The 20,207-nt window shown below is 46.0% G+C and overlaps 1 protein-coding gene across 1 annotated transcript; it reads right to left on the reverse strand.

Annotated features, from left to right (window-relative positions):
* Positions 1-824: 824 nt before the first annotated feature.
* Positions 825-18,849, reverse strand: gpr37b (G protein-coupled receptor 37b). Its single transcript, XM_084345908.1, has 2 exons — positions 17,074-18,849; positions 825-5,744 (listed from the first exon to the last, which is right to left on the reverse strand). The coding sequence occupies exons 1-2, from the start codon at positions 18,103-18,105 to the stop codon at positions 4,926-4,928; spliced, it is 1,851 nt and encodes a 616-aa protein (XP_084202034.1). The 5' UTR covers positions 18,106-18,849; the 3' UTR covers positions 825-4,925.
* Positions 18,850-20,207: the final 1,358 nt, after the last annotated feature.

A 20,207-nucleotide genomic window follows, 5' to 3' on the forward strand; every position in this document is an offset into this window, starting at 1 on the left:
ACGCAACGTTTATATGCAAATATCAGATTGGTCCGAACACTCCGCTTGAAGTAATTATTTGTGTCTGTACTAGAGGACTACAGGAGGGTTCAACTTTCTACATCACACTTCATGAAACTAGTCACAAACTCGCTGCTCTGTCAAAATTGTAGAGCCTGTGTGTGCATGTCTTTAACTATAACCTCTCCTCAGCAGATGAGTGTGAAAACAATCCTCCAGGGCACATCTTTTCTTTCTCTCTGGCACCTCTGCAGAACCGGACCTGTTACATTTTCTTCAATATTTCTCAGCCAACAGTCAAACATCACACTCAGCTCACTTCTTCCACCCATACAGTGAGGTTTGTTTACCTGTTATGGGAAGTACTCAGACTTGAAAACAGTGAAAACAGGGAAAATAACAATACTCGTACTGCAACTATTGAGCGGCATTATGGGAAATGTAGGATCCAGTGTTTTTGTAGCTTGAACCACACTAAAGACTAAAAGTCTGGGGCTTTTGTTGTTGTTCTTCCTCCACTCTATTTTAAAAGTCTGTCTCTCCCAAGTCTATTAAACTGCTGGAGTAGCTCTAGTACGTCAATTAGATCCATGGCAACAACCCTTTGGCACCGAGGCAAGAGGCTGGATTATTTCTTTGCTCTGAATAAGCCAGAGGAGATTTTCTGATTATACCGAGTTCTGTTTTTATTCAAGCGAAACAAAAAATGATCAGAGATGACGGCGGGCAACTTTCCTTTGCAACACTCTCATTACACAAATAGCTTTGTGGGGATCTCACAGAGAACCGATGACCTTAATACACACAATGAGTCAAGAGAGCAGTGATAGTACATTTAGGATTTTAATATACAGTTTTCAAGATAAAGTTCTTTGATAAACAAAGGGACAGTTTTTTGGCTATATAAAAAGCTATTTAGAAACCAGTGACTAGACTTGGAGACAATAGTGGTCGTGTGCTTAACATTTTCAGGTATCAAATACAGACACAACTTGCTCAGAGTGAAGAGGATACTCACAAAACTCAGAATAAACGTCTCACTGACTGATTTACAAGAATCACTTCATCAATAGTTTGAACCACGTTACTAACACACTGAGCCATTTAGAATGAGCTATACTCCCAGAAATATGCAGAAAAAGAGAGTCCGATTCAGGAGGTCAGTTTACGCTCGCATCGCAACACAGGCGGGGGAAATCCAGACTCACTGAGCTAAATACAAAAAAGAAAACACAATGGTGTGGTGCTCGGGCAATTAAATTCCCTGGACAGGTTCACACATCGGCCCACAATAACCTGATAGTGGTGGTAATAAAAAGAGTTGTCAAACAGGCTGCGGGGCATTGTGTTGCACTGCTGTTCTGCTTCTGCCCATTTCCTCTATTAAGTTGAAAAACTGCAGGCGGTGCCAGCCAGAGGCTACATCCACCTGGATCTCTTGGAGCTCATAAACTGGAGTTCATTAGAGCCAAAGGGTTGCTGGGAAAAAAAGAAAACCCCAATCTTTACCCTTATCCAGTGTGTTCTGATACGACTGGCCTTGGGTGCCCGTCAGACCTTTAGTGATTGATGTTTTGTAGTAATACTCGTCTTCCTGTGTTGATGGAGGTGTGGGCAAACTGACCTCCGAGCTAAGAGAGACACCCAGAGATAGTGTGCTACTACCACAAGAGCACGAGAGACAGACAAGAGAGAGAAGGTGTTTGGCAGTGCAGAATCGTATGCAAAAGATTCATCGCAATATACAGTATACCAATGAACATCACACGCGGGTCATCACAGAGCTCACCACCATTAATCTTATGAATATTTTTAAAAAATTGATTTTTTATTAAGTTTATCAAACAAAATAAAGGTTTTAAGAGTAATTTTGGTCGTCAACAGAAGCCCTCTATCATAATACTACTGTTTATGTACCAAATGTTTGGGCTTTTTCTTCAGTTTTCAATATAACTTCAATTACCTGCATTGAAATAAGATGTAATGGTGGCTTGAACCGTGTTCTGACCCAGGTCTGATTGGTAGGATTAAGAAAACAGATTTACAGTACAATACACTTGTAAATTTATACACTGAAAAACATTTCATCGGTTCGCCTTAAAGACTCAAGTAATGAAACTGCAACGGGTATCAGTGGTCAAGAAACCACGGAATAGCCTGACTAGCCTAATTTAGTCAGGCTACTGTTGCTACACCTGTCCAGCTTTCTATTGTCACATATGCTGTTTAATGACGGACTTTTCAAAATGGGTCCTTTGTTTCAGACCTCTTAGCTGAAGCTAGCTAGCTAACTAGGCTAACAATAACAGCGTGAGTTGACTGAAACTCCCTCCAGCAGATTTTTTAGACTCATTTTAAAACAAGAACCTGGTAAAAGGGGGTCTGAAATATGCAGGCTACTTGATGGCTAGGCCTACATTACTTGCTGAGAGACTGAGGCTAAAGCTAACAGGTCCGAAGCATAAAGTTAGCATTCGGACCAGTTGATCCCTGTAGAAGACATGTCAATAAAGAAGCATCGTTCTTGTGTTGTTGTGTAGAGCTGGTTCTAGTATTGTAAGCCAGATGAGAAAAACTGTAATTAAGGACTACAAAAATTTGTTGTAACACAACTTTGTTCGGCTGCTTTAGCGCACATACTTGTTTGTAATGGTAACAGTATCTTTTCACTTTACAACGTTATCAGAAAATAGGCGTTGGATGCCGTCTTACCAATGTGTTTGGCAAACATAGGCTAATGCTATCTCAGATAAGAGAAATTGAGGTTGCTAGAGGGAACTCTTGCTAATCTCTGATGGCATCCACCCTGGAGGCTAGTTAGCAGGACATGCCAAGGACAGATGATAAACATATTGTGTTATCCTTTCACTTTTTGCTCTTTTTGATTTTGAGAGCGCTATAAAAAGAGACACCACCCTCCACACTGTTTCGATGCTTCACAGACCTGGCTAGCGGCGATTGCTAAGGCAGGATAGGCTAATCAATTTTGGCGGGAGGAATTTAGCTAACTGTTAATCTTGTCTCAAGTTAATTTACGCACATGTAGTAGCACTTCATTTTAAAGTTCAGCAATTGTAAATAAATAACTTGTAAAAAAATTAAACAGCTATGTGTATTTACTTTCCAATAATTGATACAAATATAGGCTACAATTTCCTCATAATTACATTACAGCATTGTATTTACATTGTAATTAAACAATAATTTGAAATGATCTGGTAGATGATTGATAATTACTGTCGATCGATTTACAAGAAACTACATTTCTGTACCAGTGTAATAGTACAAATATGTAGTTCAATATTGCACCTATTACAGTATCTACAATGTTAATTACAAGTCAATAGCTTTTCATGTATTAGTATTTACCAGTGACCTAGAAAACACTGAGTAATTAATTTACTGTAGAATTAAGTGCTACCAGACTTGAGCTTGACAAAGGCAGTTTTCACGCTCAAAGCTTCAAGTGACCTCTGTAAACTGTCTACTCAGTAACCTCCACATTGATTTCTTTATACTCGAAACCCATTATTTTTCAAGTCTTCCAAGAGTCACAGATAGCTGTAATCTGTCTTTTTGACCAAAAACAAAGTGCTCCGCTCAATTACTTGCGATTCCAAGTCGAACCGATGGATTTGTTGTTTACAGCGCATTCATCATAAGAGCACCAAAGAAAGTGTACAGTATATATACAGCCCGAAGTGTAAGGCGTAACATGATACAACAGTGTAGTGCAGATATTCATTTTCAGTCCAGTCCACGCCGAGTCCGACCCTTTTCCATCATATTCCACGGTGTTATGTTCCATTACTTTCCCCTCTTTTCATATTCACTCCGTTCAATTGAATCTGTGGTGTTTTAATTCGATTCCATTCCGCTCCGTTCAACGCCAATTAGATTTCAATTAGTCCGTTCCGAACCTTTTTAATTCCACTCACGTCCTCCGTGTTTGTGTATCTCTGAGACCAGCCCAGCTATGTTTGAGTCAACAGGATATTTTTTTCAATATACAGTGTTAATGTGTACATTTGGATTCTTCAATGCGCTCTCCTCTCCTCTCTTGTGTTTTTTTTTTTTCCTCTTGCAGAGACGCCCTGCATTGTTTTTAATTACGATAAGCCTTGTTCCCGTGTGTGCAGCATTAAATGAACTGTACATGTACAGCTGTTGTTGTCCTGTATTTCTATAGGCAGTGTCGGCCCATATGTTTAGCTGGAGTTATTATACAAGGTTGCACTCGGTGATTAATTACTCCCCATAATTTCGACAGTGACACGTTTGGAGGGTGATTGGCATTGATTATACAGTACGGAGTCTCCCATACATAAATAGGCCAAATACATTTATCATCACATATTGTGACATATTCTGTACAATCATTTCCCTATGTACATTGTACAGTATATTATTCCCTGTCCCTGTCATGATAGCACAAGGCCTTGTGGGAGACGCAGCAGTTTGTTTCTGCTTCAGAACAAGTTAACCTGATTCAGACCTCCTGTGAGGAACCAGACATCAGACAGGTTAAGAGGCCAACTGTCCAAAGATATTTAGGCATACAAGGTCTACAGCAGGGAGGTTTGTTAGTTTTAAAGGTTTCAGGCAGGATTGCTAAAAATATGTACTGACCCTGTTTTTAGAGCACCCCAGGGCATGAGTGACGAGAAGATGTGGCTTTTCTGTTAGATTTCCTGGAAAATAAGTGTTATACTGTTACTGTAAATGTACGTTACTGTTGTAAGAAGTGAAGGTTGAGGATGTAGGACACTGGCTGAATGTGATTATTCATTGTCCAATTTTATCCGTGCCCCCATTGAAAATGTAACTAGACCAGGTAAGGCAAATCTCTCCTAGCCGAGTCTGAGAAAACAAGCCAAAGGCTGAGCAGGCTACTGAAATCTCCATCCCTGATGAGGAATGTCTGTTTAGCAGTTGGACCCGGCAGGTGTGTAGTTACTTAGCTCCCTGCGGATGGTGCTGAACGGCGACAGCTCCAGCTCGGTGGTGCACTCGTGTTCGTTATCGTCACTGGCCGTGGCCGAGGAGGGTGCGTGGTTACAGCAGCAGCAGCAACAGCAGCAGTCCAGGAAGGCCCTTCCCAGCGGGCGACACAGGAGGAGCAGCAGCGCCGGCGTCACGGCGGCCCGGCAGAACAGCAGCAGCTGGGAGAGAAGATGGAGGACGGACATGGTGTGCTCGGGAACGCCGGCCGCCATGTACGCGGAAACGATGTTGCAGATGTTCTCGGGGACCACGCACGCGCCGTAGACGATCGCCAGCGCCACAACGGTGCAGTTCATCTGGCTCTCCAGCCGGATCTGCTTCTTGTTGCTGCGCACGCTAGCCTGCTCCGCACGCCGGATCTTCCGAGCCGTCACCAACGAGCACCCAATGGTGAAGAGGGTCGGGAGGCAAAAGTAGCAGCCGAAGCACCACCACAGCCGAGCGCCCTCGTAGGTCAAGCCCAGCACGTAGAGCATGTCGGGGAGCGAGGTGGATATCCTGATGATGCAGCGTTCAACGGGAGGCTCATCTGGGATTCCTGTGTCCTCCGTCACCAGCTGCCTGATGAGGAGCTCCGGGAGGGCCAGCAGGAGAGCACCGATCCAGATGACGGCTAGCTTAGCGGTAGTGGAGGTGCAGTTCTCGATCATCTCATAGTACATCTGGACGTTGGTGGCCGCACGGAAGCGGTCGATGCACAGAGCGCACAGGGTGAAGGTGGTTACACCGAGGGAGGCCACCTGAGGAAACAGATAAAGAGAAAATCTTACAATGACGTTCCACATAATTAATTGGTTAGGTTTAGGTTAAGATCATTCTATGATTTAAATTATCTAATGTAACTTAGTAGATGGACGCTTCAACAAGTGACACTACAGGGGTAACTATAGCACCATACTGTGAAGCGTAGCACCAAAGACAAGCTGCTGTATTTGACACGTTTGGAGTAAGAGCGGCCTGTGAAAGTACTCGCGTGGATCGGGTTGCCTCAGTGATGCTGTTTACATCTTCAAACTCAATGCACGAAACAGCACATGACTGCAGGGGAGAATAACAGGGAGAAAAGTGAGCCTCAGAGCTACGCTAACAATAGCCTCATGCGAGCTGACAGATGGGCTGAGCTGCATGTGACGCTTTCGCGAGGTTGAGTCAAGCTCCGCGGGTTCTCAGTCTTTAATGAATAAAACAATAACTAGGAGCTGACAAAATTATCGACAGTGTAGAAAATGTCAACATGCACGTAAACATGTAGATTTGCCTCACACAAACAAACACAAACCAGTTGACAAGTCAGCTACCAGCACATACCGTAAATAAAAAGCAGGACACCCAGTGATGGCAGAGGCCTTTGGGTGCACCTGACACGACTGTAATTACAAGCAGTGGAGCAACAGAAGCACAATGGAGGGCTGTAAGCTGCTATTAACACTGTGTAGCATCCTCGAATGTGCGAATGTGTGTGTGACAGAGGAAAGAAGCCACAGACAGACAGAAATAGAGTGAGCCAACACACACACGCACAGAGCTAGTTCATGCTACACAGTGGATTAAAAGCTGTCGTCACATTCACTCAAATGTCTTTTCGCACGCCCCATTCAATGACAGTCGTACTAATTAACAAAGTTCCTAAATATTCCGCTGTTTTCTAATTAACATTTCACTCAAAACCTTCATGTAAGAGCTAATTACCTCCATGTTCTCGGTGTAAAAAAAAGTCTGCAAATTGTCAGAGAGCTCACAAATTTCCCCAGCATGTGAAAGCATCTGTTGGATTAACAGTCATTTTGGCAGAGTGGGCACCCTGCAAAACATCCCTCTGCAGCTGGAGTGTGTGCATGTGTGTGTGCGTGCGTGTGTGTAGTGCTATCCTTACATGAACCAGTTCCCCTCCACGATTTCGCCTCGAGCACAAAATCTTCCAGAACAGCCACTGATCCCCCCACCACCATCCTCCCATCCTGCCTCACCTTGCCTACCTTTTCTTCCTCTGACTCTCGCCTCTTTCTATCCTCCTCAGCCTCTGTTCCTGTTCGCACACCCCTCCTTCCTTCCCTCCATCCACTCCCCTCTTCATATCAAATTTAATTACAACAGCCAGCTTCCCAGATGGCCCTGGTGAGCCAAGGCTTTAGTGCTCTAAACACATACTTCCTGGACAGATATAGATGTACACACGCTGCAAGATGCTCCGTGTATCTAAGCCTGACACACACACACACACACACACACACACACACACACACACACAGACACACACTGACCCTCTGACACACATGGACGTCCTAACCAGACTAATGAAGGGCGACCATGTGAAACAGCGAGGGGGTAAGTGGGGCAGACAAACCACCGACGGGCTCCAGCACACTGAACAGCAACTGTGATCAATGTGACTGTGCTCTGGACCGGGACGGTTCGTCACCTGACGTCACGCCACAACCTTGTAATTATAATTGCAGTGAATAGTTTTGAATCTCAGCCAGAGCAGCACAATAATTAGTCATTTATTTAAGCAAGTCATTTTTCTTAAAGCCTGTTTATTTGACGGATTAATCCTTTAGGTGGTGTCAAATTCGGCGTGCACATCGCAGATGTTGTCATCTTACAGTCATCAGTGTCTACAGGTGGTGGTAACTGGCATAAACAACAGAAAAAAATGTGAATTATAAAGAGCTCAGAAAAGTCAGTCATGCTCATGTGTAGTTGCAGGGACAGGATTTGCATTTGTTTAGGGAATGCAAGATACAAAAATATTGCAATGTAGGACGACGTGTTATTAAAATTGTCCGAAAAACAGCCTAATCCTGAGTTAAAGTGTGCATCAGATCACTTCTACTGCAAGTGAGCAGCAAATCATACAATAATGAGGGCGTTATGCTCGGAAAACACGTCAGTTTTCTCTCTTCCTCCTCTGTTTTAGCTCCTGTCTCTTTAAGGCCCCCCTTCCCAGATACCCAGTCTGCTCTGATTGGTCAGCTCACACACGCCTGAGCCTGCGTGGCAGCGCACGTCACCGGTCAGCTCTGTCGTGTTTTCAGCTTCCAGTTAGCTTCACTTCTACCGAGAATATAAGTGTAAGTTACACAAATGTGTGACATGGTGATGTAGCGTGATGTCACAAAGTCTACTGGGGCGTTTCAGGCACTTCAGGAGCAGCGTTTTCTGTGGGAGAGAGGAGCTTCGGTTGGCTTTTAAACTTCCGAGACCTTTTAAATGCACAAGAACCTACTAGAAATAAATTCAAATGGCCCTCTAAACCGGTGGCACTTTGATCCAGTGAAAATCCAATCCGATTCAAAGTGTATAGAAGTAAAAAATGTGCTATTGTGACCTGGATGTTTTGTGTAATATCCGTGAAGAGATCAGCTTGGAGCTGTTACGCTGATACAGAATCTCAACAGCTTTTCCTTATCCCCACTCTGCAACAGGTTGCTAATACAGACGCGCAACTCAATGTGCTCACTTCATTCTCTAAATAGCCCGTCAGTGTGGATACCTTCCGCCGAAATTGCCGTCCGCTATTTATATCTCCCTCTCCACATAACATTATGTGTGAGGAATAGATTTTAGTGTCAGTGGAGAACAATGAGGTGTTTTTGACGGCTGCTGGTTCAAGGTTTTTACTGACTACATTAACGGTTAAAAATCCCTGTAGATTGGCCCCTTGAAAATAAAGTTGTTTTTCCTTCATACATAGTTAAAGAAGCCACTTCTGTAAACATCCACACCTGTATTCCCACATGTGGTGGCTTTAGTTGAACACACACACACACACACATAAAAATGCCCATCCGGTACACGTGTACAGGTGCATGCACGTGGTGAATATTTCATGGCTTGAACAACAGGGCTGGAACAGCTTTAAAGGCTGTCACGGAGGAGCAGGAAACACAGCTTTGATCAGCTTGTCGGGGCGGAGAGCAAGGGCAGGATGAACAAGCATAGCTTTGTACTGGAGGGGAGATGAGAGAGAGAGAGAGTCCGAGAGTCAGGCCTGGTGGGGCGATGAAGCTGTGTGTTTGTGGATGGGGGTTATGCTAATGAGGGACTGAGAGAAAAGGGAGTGGGAGAACGAGAGAAGGAATGAGAGAGCGGACAGAAGACAATAGAGAAGGGGAGTCGGTCGTCAAGGAGTTCGAGACGGTCCGAAGTGACAGGAGGAGAGAAACGAGCCCAGACAGCCTCAGAATGATTAAAAATGTTAATATGGCATTTCTTCCAAAAGAGCAGCGTTGACCCTGTCATGTTCACTTTAGCTGCTGGTGAGATGACGGGCCTGCTCGCTTCGGGGCCAGAAAGAGTGCTTCTAAATTATTGTTGTTTTAATTCTTAATACTTATTCATAACAGTAATGAATTTTTAAACAAGGTGAATGTTTTTTATTTTTTTTCAATATCTTGTTTTTAGAATTGTTGTCGGGTTTGACACTTAGTCCCTCGTAAAACCATGAACTGATTTGAACATAGGCTAGACAGATCTGTTTCCCCCTGTCTATCATGCTAAGCTAAGCTAATCAACTACTGGCTTTTTAGATGTATCGTTCCAAACAAACAACAGAGTGGTATCGATCTTCTTTGCTAATTCACTGCAAGAAAGTGAATATGTGTACAGCGCAGGAACCAGTTAGCTTAGCTTAGCAGTAGCTCACTTATTAGCACAATATATCTGTTTTTTTTTTTAAATTAGGGCTTATGTGCGTACCTGAGAAAGAATTTTCCACATTGTACCTCGTAAAACCATAAGCTAGCCGACTACTGCCTGTAGATGTATCTTTTCTGTAGGCCGACACAGATGAGGCTGTAACTGATTTCTCTTCTAATTTGAAACAAAAACGCCAATAAGTGTTTTTTTCCCCCAAATTGTTGAATTATACGTGTAAGTTATGGTTTCGTTGACACGCTTTACTTCGACCTTCACAATTTTCCTCAACTGAAAGTCACCCGTCATGGTCTTTTGAAGTCACTCAGTACCATTTTTTCCACTTCACAGGTGACATGAAGTGGAAAAACGGAAATTTCTTCTCAACCTTGGACTTCAAGGGTTCAAAAAAAAAAAAAAAAGGGAACATAAAAAGGGCTTTCATCTTCAACACATGTTTTTCTGGTTCTGTCCTTCTATCTGCACAGCAAGTGAGAAAGACATTTTCCCCTGGTGCTGTTTTTAATAACGGCCCATTAACTTCCTGATTAAAGGTCCTGCGAGCTGGTGGCACAAAGGCCTTGCGTTATTAATTGGGTTTTAACAAGGACCGGCGCAGCCTGTGCAGCCATACTGTGACTACAGCCACTGTCAGGGGTAATGGGTGTTATCAGGTGATGAATGAGCTAATGTGGACACACAACAACAACAACAACACCGCGCACACACAGTCTTCAAGTAATAAGCCAGGGAGACAAAGGGTTACTCCAGCTGCAGTCCTCTTTCTAGGTTGAGTGCGTGACCCAGTGCAGGCTGCAGCCGACCATAACTCTAACCAGAGAGACCCTGCTGCTGACAGCCACCATCCGTCTAACAGCTGGGCCGTGCTGCCGGGAGAGGCAGAAACCTGATCTATGTGAGCGTGCACACTCATTTGAGCGTATGTGTGTGCCTGTGCACGTCCACATTTATGCAGAATTATTTAAATGCCTGTCTTATTGCGGGCAGAACTGTGAATGGTGCGTATGAGTTTATGTCTATGTGGGATTATGATGTATTGTGACAGACATACGGCTAAATATATTCTGGAGGGCTGATGAAGATTCCTTTGTGACAGGGTGCGACAGATCACAAAACTTACGTTCGGATCATGTCACGGTGTAGAGTCACAGATCGGGTCATGTTTCAACACAGTCAGTTAATAGGACCCCTCGCTGCACAACTAACTGAGCTGTATATCAAATGATATAAGAAGGGAATCTTGGATCTCGTGACGACCATGAGAATGTGGCTGAAAGCTTCGAAAACGTAAGCAAGTGGACTGTAACGCTGTGACGCTGCTGTTCCCAAGGTCAAGAATGAACCTTCAACCTCGCCTGTGGGTTCATGTTGAAAAAAAACCCACCACAAGGACAATTTAGTAGCTGTTCTGGTGCTTTCAATCATGCAACTAGATTAGAAACTCAGTACCCAGCCATGTGAAGCAGGAGCTGGCAGCCAGTTAGCTTAGCTTAGCACGAAGACTGAAAACAAGGGGAAACAGCTAGCCTGGCTCTGCCCATCACCTCTGATTCTCACCGATTGACACGTTTAATCTGCTTAATCTTTAAAAAAAACCAAAATGTTGAGGTTTTTACGGTGGTTTGTGTGCCAGACTATTCCTGGCAGCTTCCTGGAGTCTTGTCGTGGCCGTGAGGTCGCCAGGCAACCAGCTGAGGAAGATTGATGCGATCGAAATCTCTCCAGAATGGTCCTTGGGCTGAGTCTGTCTACTGAATGAACTTTCAGTCTTTTCTCCTCCGTTCTACGAACAAAAGGAACAATTCTACCAGCCAGGAACAGAGATCCATAGAATCCAAGAATAAATGGGGCAGGCACTCACAAATATTCATCTTTCTGTCTGCTTTCGTTAATTAAATTGGTCACAACAATCCACTGCAGTATTCCACTGTATACTGCTGCTTTATGGCCTCTTACAGTGTGTCTGAGGCAGTTTTCTTCCACACAATAAATTTCTCTTCCATCAAATTATATCCTGACCTGCGGCAGTTTCCCCCCCGGACATTAAAACACTTTTATTCTGCCGTCTGCATACAGTCACTGCTGGATGAGTCCAGTTCCAGATCACTGACCGCTGGCTAGAGCGTGATGTCGGAAGGCGACGCAAAATGCATTATTCTCCTCTCTTCTCTGGTCCATGTTGATCTGAAACACATTAGCCATTCTTTCGCCAACATACTTAATTCACACTGCTAACCAGCCAACGAATATTTCATATTTACATGGATAATTATCAATTTAGTTAATTGCATCCAACTGCAAGCCTAATCTTCGCTTCACGCTGTTGCCTGGTCTCGTCTCATCATACAAAAACACAATATCTACTCATCCACGGACAAAGAGCTGAGTGAGTGGACTCACCATCATGCATTATGTAGAGCCACTAATTATATACCCTGAATAATTTACATATCCTCCAATTAACCATCATTCGCGTGCCTAATAGACGGGGCTGAGAAACGAATCGGGCACAAGATCTAGTGTGTACATAATTCGTGTGCATGTGTTGCAACGGTGTCTATACTGTAACTGCACGTGTGCATTCAGTGTATAAGAGCAACTGTGTGTGTGTGTGTGTGTGTGTGTGTGTGTGCCAAATGCTTTCATACCATGTGTAAGTGTATGTGTGAGTGAGTCTTCCCCCCCGAGGCCTGTTTTTAATCACAGATAGCTGATGCAGAGAGAGAGACGGGGAGAACGGCCGAGGGCAGCGATCAGTGGCGAGAAGGCCATCCCACCCATCTGGGGGATCAGCACACCCTGCTGACTTTGTGTGCGTGTGTGTGAACAGGCAAGGTAGTTAGACAGACGTTCATCAGCTTTCTCCGAGGAAAGGTGTTTGGACGTGGGCTCTCCGGGTCCTGCAGATGGCCGCGTATTCTCAGATGTAACACGGACACGGAATTTGTAATTCTGATCTAGTTACTGCCGAGTGTGTGCGCGTGCGTGTGAGCTGGAACAGCCAGCGCGAACATGTCAAGCTGATGTATGTCCCGCCATTACCGCCAATTCCAGGACAATAAATGGGTCTACCTCTGGCTCTTTCTCCCCCGATCCCAATCTATCGTGCTCTCACTTTCCTCAGCCTCTTTCTTGCTCGGCTTCAATAGTCTGCTCTCCTGCCTGCCGAAGCCCGCTGTACAATGGCGAGGACGGCCTACGGTTTTCTGACCACAGGGTATCGTGCTGCACAGTTGGAGCCAGACGCGTAGATGAGGTGCACAAACTAAAGGATTCACCACACAGTTGGGTGCAGTAGGGACAAACACAACAGAGAAGAGCAGAGCAAAATACTCAATATATTCAAATAGTGACATTTGTGTGATAGGGGACATAATTATCCACATTAAGTTGTGCTATATTTTGAAATTGGAAAACGCATAATGACACACGCACTATCCATCATTACAAGCCGCTACGCCCCCAAACAATATAGCAGGACTGTTAGTGGAATTGCCAATGTACCACAAAGTAGAGAATGAGTCCTCGGAGAGTCGCTGGATTTATGTCCCATGATGGAGATTGGCAATTAGCTGTAAATCAGCTTCAGAAAGGAGTGGACACAGGCGTTCCTGTCCACCAATGGGAGTGGTCGTTACGCTGCCGCGCATGTGGGACAAATTCATCCCCATCATTAGCTGTTGTCTGGAAAGTGAAACCAATGCGAAGTGCCGTACACCTGCATTCTTTCTAACGGTCAGATGGGAGCAACTCCACTGGCTGCAAAAAGAACTCCAATTGTATGTAAGCTTATGAGAAAATGAGCCTACTTCTCACTTGATTAATTACCTCAGTAAACCATTTCCTAATGAGTCTATGGTCTTAATCGCTAGTTTTAAGTCTTCTTCAACACAGCGTGATGTTCATTTAGTAAATTATGGCCCCATTTAGAGCGAAATAGACGATAAAGCAGGGCGCGCTTTAGAGCGTGGCTACCTCGTGATTAACAAGACGCTACCATGGTGTGCTTTTATCAGGATATCCTCACTGGCTTAACCCTCTGGTCCAAATATGGTCACTTGTGGCTCCAAAAAACCAAGATGGCGACGGGCGCAGTGCCGAACTTGAGGCCGCAAAACTGCAGTCCACAAACCAGTGGGTGACGTCACGGTAAGTTCACGCTCGAGCCTGATTTAAATCTGCGTACTGCATTACACACACACATTGTATTCATAGTCTGCCCTGCTTACTCTCACCGTCATAATAATCTTGTGAACAAACTTGGTTTTTATGCTGCTAAACAATAAACTCAGCCGACAGGCACCCACCAATAATGCGCTTCGTGAGCGGCTCTGTATTTTGGAGTAATGAGACAAAAAACTTTATAAAGCCACTGCTCTCCAGCAGCACAGCCCTGAACGAACCTTGACAAATGATTTATTTTCCTCCTCCTCTGGCTTGTAAAATGCTTACTGCACTGCTTATTTGTTATTTTACCCTACTTTCAGGTCTTATCCTAATCAACTGCCAGGTGCAGGAACCCAATTATCGCCCATTAGTTTTGGCTGAATTTGCTGCTCTGCGCATCACTTCCTGGAGGGGTCGTCTGCAGTGACAGCAGCATGAAACAGGAGCGTGTCTGAAATAATGCGGGCTGGCTGTAACCCACATCTTTATTTTGTGCAGCATTCTCACAATTTTCCCTGCCGTGTTTTCTCACATCTCACGCCTAGAATTGCTTTCTCTTTGAGGTTTGGAGACTGCCACGCTCTGCTAAACCCTGAATAAAACAAGGCTCGCTGAAGGCAGCGCCATGGGAGGCTCCCTCGCTCAGGGGGACTGCGATACATTATCCATACCGCCTTCTGATTGAGAGCGCATGCACGCACGTAAAGTGAGGCTCCTTGTTGTGCGTGCGTGCGAGTGCAGATTCGAGCATGTGCGACCGAGCATGTGTGTCCTCATTTAAGGCCAAATGTTGATCTGCACTGTGACCGAATTTGGGTTAAGTGACGAATAAAGTCACTCTATAGGGGGAATCTGTGTGCATATGTGTGTGTTTCACTGAACGCTCCACAGGGAGAGAGTTAGCCCCGGGCTGCATTACTCACGGCCTGTTTTGACGCACACACACACACACTGAAGCCACTAGTGCACACTGAAGGCCCCAGTGCACATGTCCTGATAGATATGCAATATAGTAGGCATATTCACATGCAGTAACGAATGCACAGAGACAAGCGAATATCACTCCTCCACAAACACACGCTCTGCTTTCAGAGTAGCCACTCGGTCAATGCACTGCATGTTATTAAAGTTATTAAATAATATCCTGTGGTGGTTCTCGGCTAGCGAGTATGCAGTACCACAGGGAGGGGCTCCGTTTTCCTCTGATCCCCCAGTAATTAATACTGTATGCGCTCACAAGGTGCTCGCAAATGAAATGAGATACCGTTCGCGTATTACAGCATGTGGCCGGTGAGGACACGGGCTGGCAAGCGAGACTGCGGAAAAAGAAGAAATGATGGTGCAAATGCAAGCAATCGCTACCTGTTGATGATTAGGAATCGTACAGCTGCGATTAAATGTCTGCATGTGGAACCTGAAGCTACTAAAACTGTACTGCACGGTTTAGCCATTGCTCAGCTGCTTTGGAGGCGCGAGTCGGGTAGAGCTGGACCTTCTAGAGGAATAAACACCCGCAGTCGCATCGGATTCTGATCCGATCCAGAGCTGTTTACCAACAGGAGGAGAGCTCAGAGATGACTTTGGAGCCAAATGGAGCCAGAGGGGAAACGTACTTTACCACGACAACACAGGGACGAGAGAAGAAAATACGAGAGAGAACCAGAGTCTCTGGTGAGTGCTGAGTTCAATGAGAGTTGACCAGAGTTCAAACACAGACACACACACTCTCAGTGTGCTGTCGCCGCTAGTTTACAGCTTATCTACGGTAATGTAATCGAGCTGTTTGTGGTGAATAAACACACAAATGACCCTGCTGTCAAACTTCACAGATGAGTTTATGTTTTAGTTTATTCACGTTAAGTTTGATCTGGTTTGCTCACTTCCTTACCCCCAAAAGGAGCGACAGGTGAAACGCACCGTTACCTTGTGTAAACTTGTTGATTTCTGATGGTTGAAACGAGATTTGGAATAATGTAAATACACAACTCCACAATATATATATATATATATATATATATAAATTTAGGAATTTCAATGCAGAAATTTCACATATTATATCTTTAAATGATGTCTGTCACGCTTTAAATATCGAATTACATGATGCACCTCATCAAACCGGCCATCACATTTGTAATTAGATGACTGAAAATGTCTTTTCAGGTACGGAAATCCTGACGTCAAGGTTTATCGTCTGTCACAGGGCCAGTGAAAGGATAATAACATACTGTTAACCAGCTCTTATTATCGCCTCATGATGTGACAGCCCTCCCTGTCTACAGGCTCTGCAGTCTCTGGAGGGTGGAGTCTGAGAAGGATTCTGGTCACCTGTTCTCGGCTGAAGAAACTCAGACCGGCACACTCTTTCTCTCCTGACATCGTCCTCTCTGGTCTTTTTCCCACACACCTCGCCTGGCCTTGGGCACCACCCGTAAGTCCACAGCTATCAGGTGTAATTTAAGATGCATTTGGGTCAAGACAAACCTGTTAAAATCACGTGTGCCGTCTCCCCTCTTTGTCCTGCCTTAAACCAGGTTGTGACGACGGCCTTTCAAAGACCGGCTCGAGACCCCTGAGCTAGAAAACCCCTGTTTTTTATACAAAAGACCTCTCGGGTGAACGTGACACTGATGTAACTGCAGTGAGCGCACAAAGGGGAAGGTATCGTCTGGGTGTAAACAACCTGTCTAGCATCCATCCACTTACACGTGAACATAGGTGTGTGGCAGACAAACAGGGACACAGGGAGAGACTGAGAGTGTGTGTGTGAATGTGTGAATATAGATTACCTGTAATGTGTTTTATCAGCTGACAGCAACAGTACAATGTGTAACCTTACAGCCTGCTGTGTCTTCGTGTGTCTTATCTGCATGCCTTGAGGGCTGGGTGAGGCTCCCTCCCACCAGAAGCAGGTGTATAGAAGAGACTAACAGAGCCTCCTTGTTATTGGCCGAGGTGACACCCTATTGGGCTCCAACAAAACTCAACTCTATTAGCCCATTGACTCAGGCTGGAGGAGTGTGAAACTTCATTTTCACGCCCTAAAGTGCTCCAGATTATGTCCTTTTGTCACTACGGAGGTGTGATCGCATTCAGACAAGGTTGGATGATATGTAAATGACACTGGATGAGCCCCATTTACCATCTGTCATCCCTGCCTGTGAGCACGGCCTCAAAGCCTCCGCAAGTAATCGTCCCTGACACATTCAGAGCGCGGAAGAGAGAGAGAGAAAAGAAGAAAACATTTACCTCCACGTAGGGCACCACTTTGCAGGTGAACTCGCCCAGCAGCCACGACTTGGTCAGCTCGTGGAACACCACCATGGGCAGGCAGAAGAAGATGAGCACGAAATCCCACACGGCCAAGTTGGCCAGCAGCGAGTTAGAGATGCTCTTCATGTAGTAGTTCTGGCACACGATGCACAGGATGGCGATGTTGCCCGCGATGCCCACCAGGAAGATGACCCCGGAGACGCACGTGATCGCGTACGCGCCGTAGGTCTCGCTCGTCACCGGGTAGAAGGGGTTCTTGATCTCGTCCCCGAAATCCTGCGAGCTGGGCGGGGTGATCGGAGTGGCGTCCCAGGGGTTATCCTCCCGGAAAGTGAAGAACTCGGGCCTCCTGGTGAAGAGGTCAAAGGGCAGGTCGGTGGAGGTGAGGGCCACCGGCTTGGGGATGGGTTCCCACGGCGGCGACGCGTGAGGCTGCGCCGGCACCGCCGCGCTTTTGTTCAGCCGGCTTCTCCCCCTCTTCCACGCTTTCTTCTGCTCGTCTTTTGTGCCTCTCTTGTGCCTGTCGCCCTCGTCGGGACCCCCTCCTCCGTCTCCCCGGCCCATTGAAGAGGGCTTAGCCGCATTGTAGTGTCCACCTGCTGGCGTCCCCGTGCCATTCAACTTTATCCTCTTGTTGTGGTGGCGCGTCGGGCCCCAATGTGAGGCAGCGCTGGGATCCTCCACGGGTGTCACAGTCCTGCTGAAGTCGCGCTTGGTGTGTCCAACTCGCCACGTCTCCTCTGCGGCGACCCTCTTCCAGGGGTGTGTGGAGTTGAGGGTCCCCCTGACGATCGCCCGCTCCGCCGAGGACGCACCTGTGGCGTACCCCGGCGAGAGCGCACGGTCCCGGGCTTTAGTCTGATGGAGCGAGCCATGGAAAGTCCTGGCGGAGTACGCGCTGGTGTTGCCGTCCTCTTTAGTTCGCACTTCTCCGTTATTTCTCAGAGATAACAGCACATGAGCGTGGGCTAGTAACACAAGCAACGTCCTCGGCGGCAGAATCTGCATGATCCAGGAATTTATCGAGCGCAGTTTTTTTTTTTTTTTTAATAATCCTCACAAGTGCATCCTCATCCCCTCCGTGGCTCCTCCATTCAGTCAACACCCATGTTGGGGGGAGCCCGCGGTTTCAAGTACGCAGCCACATTCATGATGCGAGCTCTGCAAAAAAACAACAACTTGTAACTTGTGGTATCCCAATTTCTTCTCGTGCGCTATGCAGCAATCTCCCCCCCCCAAAAAAAACACCCCAACAACGAGTCACTCCCGCTCCCAAAGTCTGGACATTACCGAGCAGGACAGCGAATCCAGAGAGAAAGAAGCGAGAAAGAGAGGCTGCAGGTCCACGCGCACGACCCCGCACTGCATCCAGTGTCCAGCTGCGTGCACAAGCATCCAAAAGAAAAAGAGAGATTCTCTCTGCTTCCCTGTCAGTGCGTTAGTTCAGTGGGCTGGGTCGGGCTGGCAGCAGCAGCAGCAGCAGCAGCAATGCGGTGCAGTCCGGGTAAAGCCCACTAGGTTGTGATGCACGGGAGGAGAGAGAGTGTCAGAGAGAGAGAGAGAGAGAGGGGAGGGAAGGAGGGGTTGGAAATGTGTCTGCTCCTCGTCCCTTTCCCCTCCTCGGCGTCCAGGCGTCTCACCTCCTCGGCTTTCTCCTCTGCGCTGGAAGAAAATGGAGCTCCCCTGGCGGCTAACCTCGATCTGTCACTCCTCATCCATCACGGAGCATCCAGCGAGCAGCCCCGGAGCAGACTACGGCTTCAGCCTCACCCCCCCCCTTACCACCACCACCACCACCTCCTCCTCCCCGCGGCAGACGAGCCAGCCACGCCCGATAGACGCGCTAATAAATACATTAGCCGGCTTTTTTAATTTTTACGCACAGGCGGCGCTGCGAGATCCGCGCACTTGGAGAACATTTAAGCAGATGCCGTTCAATGTTGTTTAAGAGAAGCGAATAGGAACACATTTGCCAGCGGGGTGGAGGAGTTGCCAGACTCTTTTCATCTCAGATAATCATCTTCGTGTGATCTGGACAGTTTAACTGACAACGCCACGCTGCGTAAATGCACTTATTTGCCACTCTGGCGGTTTCTTTCACTCTAATTACACCCAAGATGAAATATAGATCTCTTATTTATGGTATTTATGATTTTACTACTGCAAAGTTAGCACTAGAAATCATTTGGACTGCTGCAAACAGCTCACCAACTGCTCTGACAGATTATTCAACCCCCCCCAACATCCTCAGTGTTCCCGGCTGGATCCCTGAAAGTGATCTTCATCAGTTTTCTGTGGATTGATCTCAGCTAACTGTAGGGGATATGGACATCGATTGCGGCTTGTTCTACGGCTGCATACATCAAAAACTGCTGCGTATCTCCATTAAATTTGCTCTTTCCCAAGAAAAGGGCTCTTTTTAATTGATCTAATAAGCAAATCAAACAGACTGTAACATAACTGTTGTGCGCTTCATTAAAAAGCACTGTGTAGAAGACCTTGCAGTGGTAGAGGTGGAGCTTGAAGGAGGGTTGAGGTATCTCATTAGTGCAAGGTGAACTGTGAGCTCATGCTGTGATAATGCACTTTGACTAAACTTTGACTTGACTGTAATTAAATGTCCGTCTGTCTCAGTGTATAATTGTAATACTTCAGCTAAAAAAAATGTCTCCAACCAAGAGTCCTCTAGAGCGAGCGAGTCCCAACCAGGGCTCCTGTAGTGTACTTGAACCCTGAGGAAGTAAGTTAGCTTAAAGTGGAAGCAAACTCCCCCCTCGCACTTCATTGGAACTACTTGTGAATCGTGACACAGCTACATTGGAAAGCACACCCTGCTTTATCCCCTATTTTACTCTTAATGGGATCATAATTGAGAAAGTGAACATCACGCTGTGTTGAAGAAGACTTGAACACAGCAGCTGAGACCATAAACCCACTGGGAAACTGTTTACTGAGGCTATAAATCAAGTGAGAAGTAGGGTCGTTTTCTCATACGCTGATATATGATCGGAAACCAGCGGAGTTGCCCCCTGCGATCTTAAGGTATTTCTGTATCGGCTTCACTTCGCCAAGAAGCTACGTGATAGCTACGTAAATACACACAAACACAA

The sequence above is a fragment of the Pagrus pagrus genome, assembly GCF_965226575.1.
Source record: "Pagrus pagrus genome assembly, chromosome: 23".
In the NCBI taxonomy this organism is placed as follows: Eukaryota; Metazoa; Chordata; class Actinopteri; order Spariformes; family Sparidae; genus Pagrus; species Pagrus pagrus.